We start from the raw sequence: 5,000 nt of genomic DNA, 5'->3' as shown, positions 1-5,000 counted from the left end.
AGTAAAGAGCTTAAACTCTACAGAAAACCCAGTGACACCAAAATCCAACTCTGAAACTAAAACCCTGAAACACACACACACACACACACAAACACACACACACTAATTGTTTTTTTTCTTTTCAACTTATTTTGATGAAACACACACTTTACACCATTTATTACACATAAACCCAGTGTTACATCTGACCTTCATTACACACACACACACACACACACACACACACACACACACACACACACACACAAAGAATGTGAGAGAAATGTGTGCCTGTAGGATTCACTGGATTCTAATGATTCGGTAAGTGCCCTCTAGTGGAATTCAATGGCAAAGCAGGCAGTATCTACGGTGGCCGAAAAGTGCAAAACATATTAACCAATCCGGAAACAAAATAACAAATGCAAAAACTTTACACATGTACAAGAAACACAGTTATAAGATTTCATATTTCCTGTACATCTTGAATGACACGTGTCTCGTCCAATGATCGGTAAGTGTTTCATTCACACACACACTGTACCTTCCTTTTCCGGTTTGTCTGGATTGTCGTTGTGTTCTCGGATTTGTTATTGTGTTTTTGATTTTGTTAATGTGTTTTGCACTTCTCGGCCACCGTAGTTCACTAAGTGATTCAGAAGAATTTGATTCTTTAAACGGATTCGGATTTCGGGTTTTATCACCAGGTATTTAAACATATTTCTGAGTAAAAAAATAAGGGGGTGTGCAAGACAGAATTTTGGGCCCCATATATATATATATATATATATATATATATATATATATATATATATATATATATATATATATATATACAATGGTATATTAGTAATAATACAATAATTTGTATTGTTAAAGAAATTTAATAATTTGCTATTGCATATGTTACAATATAAATGATATAATGAATATAAATGAATATAAATGATTTTAATTTTTTAATAAAACATTTTTAAAAAGACAGATATATAAAGGAAGAGAAATGTAACATATCAATTCTAAACACATTTTAACTTATGCAGTCTGTAGACAAACCTCATGCGTTTAATCTTATTGATGAGTAAACACTGTTTCAAAGTCAAAAAATAAATAAACTTTTTCATCTTATTTTCAGTTTAATTTTATTTACAGGGAATTAATTTTATTTCACCACAGTGTTATTATTTAAAATATATGTGTGTATCTAATTTAAAAAATGTAAAACTTTTAATTGGTGATTGTGGCGCCCCCTAGCGTTCTCTTTTTATATTATTATATTATTATTATTATTACGTATTATAATATTGTTCTACCGAATATAACGTTAAATTATAACCACGCCCCCTCACGTGACTGTGGTATGTGAAATGTGTGCAAACAGGTCAAACCACACACACACACACACACACACCTGTACAGCCTCAGACCCGGAAGTGAGTGAGTGTGTGTGTGTGTCCCAGGTGAAGCTCCTGCGCACTGATTTGTGTTGATTGAAGGTAATAATAAGGGTTTTTTTATTTCATGTAAACTTTATACTTTATGTAATTTACTGTAGTTTTCTTGATATTTGTGTTGTTTCTGTTTTCAGAATGCAGAAGTTGTTGTTTCTTGGAGTGTGTGTGTGTGTGAGTGTGTGTGTGTGTGTGAGTGTGAAGGACCTCAGGGTCATCACTGTGAAGGAGGGAACGAGTGTCGTGATCAAGTGTAATGTGAGTAACCTTCATGAACACATCGAATGGTACGACCCTAAAGGACGCATCATGAACGGAGACTCGGGTGAGCACTTTAACCTTTTATAGAGTTTAAAGATCCGAGAGAATGAGGAGAACCTTCTCAATTCATGGTTGCGGATGTTTATTAGGTTTAGTTCACTGTAACTGATTCCTGCTTGCTAACGCGAGCTGATGTTTGTATAAACGGATCAGTGTGGTGGAAACCCCGTGGTGTAGAGACCTGAGACTCAGGGCTGGTGTGTGAACTCCATCAGCAGGATCTTGTCTCTGAGGACGTCACCGGCTGTGTGTATTGTGTAATGTGTGTTACTGCTGTGAAATGCTGGTGCTTTGTCGTGTGCAGGTGGGAATCGAATCACAGTGAACAGAGATACAGTGAACATTAGCAGCGTTTCATTCCAGGACCGTGGACGGTACACCTGTATCTCTCTGAGCTCTGACAGCATCTCCAACTACACGGTGACGCTGAGAGTGAGCTACACCTACAGCGGCCTGGGGCTTTACTACATCATCGTGTGCTTCATCACCTTCACCATCACCATCATCCTTAACATGACCCGTCTGTGCATGATCAACACGCACCTGCGCAAAACCGAGCGCGCGATCAACGACTTCTTCCGCACAGACGGTGCAGAGAAACTGCAGAAGGCACTGGAAATCGCCAAACGCATCCCCATCGTCACATCCACCAAAACCATGGAGCTCGCCAAAGTCACACAGTTTAAAACTTTGGAGCTGGCCAAGCAGGTGGAGGAACTGGCGAGGAGCGTGCCTCTGCCTCCACTCATCCTCACTTGCACCACAGCTGCTGAGGAAGCAGAGTGTGGAGGTCCATCAACTTCACAAGATCAGGAGGAGGACCAGAGTGAACAAGACGCCCTGAACAGACACACAGAAAATTAACACAGGGGTGTGTGTGTGTGTGTGTGTGTGTGTGTGTGTGTGTGTGTGTGTGTGTGTGTGTGTGTGTGAGAGCCTTCTGAACACTTCATTCTAATTGTAGAAATAAAGTCACAGGTTCAGAGTATAAGACTCTTAAGAGGAAACAGAAGTTCCAGATTTGACCAACAGGTGGAGACAAAGTTCAACATCTACAGATATTTATTATTTGTGCTGATTTCTCTGTAATAAGGTTTTGTTTATTTTTGATCGTTTTATTAAATGAATTTTAAAATAGTGCCCATAGTTGCTGAAGTGTGTGTGCAGTGAAAGAGCTGAGTGGTGGGAGGTGGAGGTGATCTTTGTTCTGAAGGTGTGTCAGATCTTTACTTATCACGTTTTTTATCACCCATCAGCAGCTAAAGCACATTTAACTGTCTATAAACAATTTACTATCAGAACTGAACAGGATTAAACACTTCAGTGTGAGGGAGTGGTTTATCAACACACATACCATACATATCACACTTCTATAATCACCTCAACACAATAAACACACTTACACCTATTTGTTAAACCTAACCAATCAATTACATTGAATATTTTGTTACTGTTAATTGTGTTGTTGGTATTATTATATTTGTATTTTAGTTGTAGTTATCATATTTGTTGTAGTTATTGTAATAGTTGTATGTTTGGTAGTAGGTGTAGTTATTGTAGATTTTGTTGTTGTAGTGGTAGTTGTATTATTATAGTTGTAATAAGTTGTTATTATTGTAATAGTAGTAGTAGTAGGTGTTGTAGTTATTATAGTTGTAAAGTTATGTTAAGCTGTAATAATATTATTGTTGTGGAAGTTGTAGTAGGAATTATTATTGGAGTTTTATTGATATTGATATTATTGTTGTAGTTGTAGTTACAGTAGTAGTTAAGATTATTGTTATTATTAGTGTAATAGTAAGTGTATTACATAAGTAGTTATAGTAGTTACATTAGTAGTTACAGTAGTTATAGTACTTACAGTGGTTATAGTAGTTACAGAAGTAGATACAATATTTACATTAGTAGTTACAGTAGATATAATGTAGTACTCCAAAAATGAGCTATCTTCAAGCAACAGGTGAAGACCTTCCTCTTCCTGAAACACTTAAACTACCACTTTTCCATGTTTTCCTTGTCTTTTATAAAAATATAATAAAAATTTAATAATAATAAAAAATTATCTCAAGTTGTAGGCTAATTTATCTTAAGTTTGTAATCTAGTGTACCAGTGTAGATTTATTCATTGATGGAGACTCAAAGCACTTTTGTACATCGCTCTCGACATGGACACAAACGTAGTTACAGTAATTACAGAAGTAGTTATAGTAGTTGCAGTAGTTATAGTAGCTACAGCATTTACATAAGTAGTTACAGTAGTAGATGCATGTAGTTACAGTACAGTATAGTTACAGCAGTTACAAAAGTAGTTAGAGAAGTTATAGTAGAAGTTACAGCAGAGGTTACAGTGGTTATACGAGTTACAGTAGAAGTTACAGTAGGTATAGTAAAAGTTACAGTAGTTATAGTAGAAGTTACAATGGTTACAGTAGAAGTTACAGTAATCACAGTAGAAGTTACAGTGGTTATAGTATAAGTTACATTAGTTTTAGTAGTTACAGTAGACATTATAGTAATTACAGTAGAAGTTACAGTGGTTGTTGAACAAGTTACAGCAGTTACAGTAAAAGTTACAGTAGTTATAGTAGTTATAGTTTAAGTGACAGTGGTTATTGTAAAAGTTACAGTAAAAGTTATAGTAGTTACAGTAGAAGTTACAGAAGTTATAGTAGAAGTGACAGTGGTTGCAATAGAAGTTACAGTAATTACAGTAAAAGTTACAGTGGTTTTAGTAGTTACAGTAATTACAGTAAAAGTTACAGTGGTTTTAGTAGTTACAGTAATTACAGTAAAAGTTACAGTGGTTATTGTAGAAGTTACATTAGTTATAGTAGAAGTTACAGAAGTATAGTAGTTACAGAAGTAGTTGTGCTGCATTGTGTTGAGTTTAATTGTATACTAATAACCTGTTAACCGGTTGACGCAACTTTATGAGCGGTACCATTTTACCCGACTCGAGGGGGTCACAAACTCATTTCAGTCCGTTTATTTTGGATTAAATCTTTGTCTTTAAGACTCCATAACCACTCGGACTTTTCTTTATACCTTCTTTGGTCAGCGGAATGATTGCTCTCGAAACCCTTTTCTCAATAACGTTAGTGTTAGTAGTGTTAATGCGATGCCGTGTGCTCCCCCCATCGCACTGTGAGATGGTTCGCTCCATTGAGGCGGAAGTAAACGCTGTGTAACGCAGTGAGATGAAGTTGGAGTGTGTGTATGAGTGGAGTGTGTGTGTATGTACAGTGTGAGTGT

General features: G+C 36.2%; 1 protein-coding gene across 1 annotated transcript; it reads left to right on the top strand.

Moving 5' to 3' along the window:
- The first annotated feature begins 1,346 nt into the window (after positions 1–1,346).
- LOC124397663 (microfibril-associated glycoprotein 3-like) lies at positions 1,347–2,886 on the top strand. The gene is made up of 3 exons (XM_046867298.1): positions 1,347–1,472; positions 1,565–1,752; positions 2,053–2,886. The coding sequence occupies exons 2-3, from the start codon at positions 1,566–1,568 to the stop codon at positions 2,610–2,612; spliced, it is 747 nt and encodes a 248-aa protein (XP_046723254.1). The 5' UTR covers positions 1,347–1,472; position 1,565; the 3' UTR covers positions 2,613–2,886.
- Positions 2,887–5,000: the final 2,114 nt, after the last annotated feature.

This window comes from Silurus meridionalis, chromosome 15 (assembly GCF_014805685.1).
Source record: "Silurus meridionalis isolate SWU-2019-XX chromosome 15, ASM1480568v1, whole genome shotgun sequence".
NCBI lineage: Eukaryota > Metazoa > Chordata > Actinopteri > Siluriformes > Siluridae > Silurus > Silurus meridionalis.
The sequence above is the reverse complement of the archived record's forward strand: the minus strand, read 5'-3'. Positions and strand labels throughout refer to the sequence as shown.

Coding starts and splice junctions, on each gene's coding strand:
- LOC124397663 (XM_046867298.1), top strand. CDS start 1,566: ATGCAGAAGTTGTTGTTTCTTGGAGTGTGTGTGTGTGTGAGTGTGTGT. Junction 1,753..2,052: donor CATCATGAACGGAGACTCGG/GTGAGCACTTTA, acceptor TGTCGTGTGCAG/GTGGGAATCGAATCACAGTG.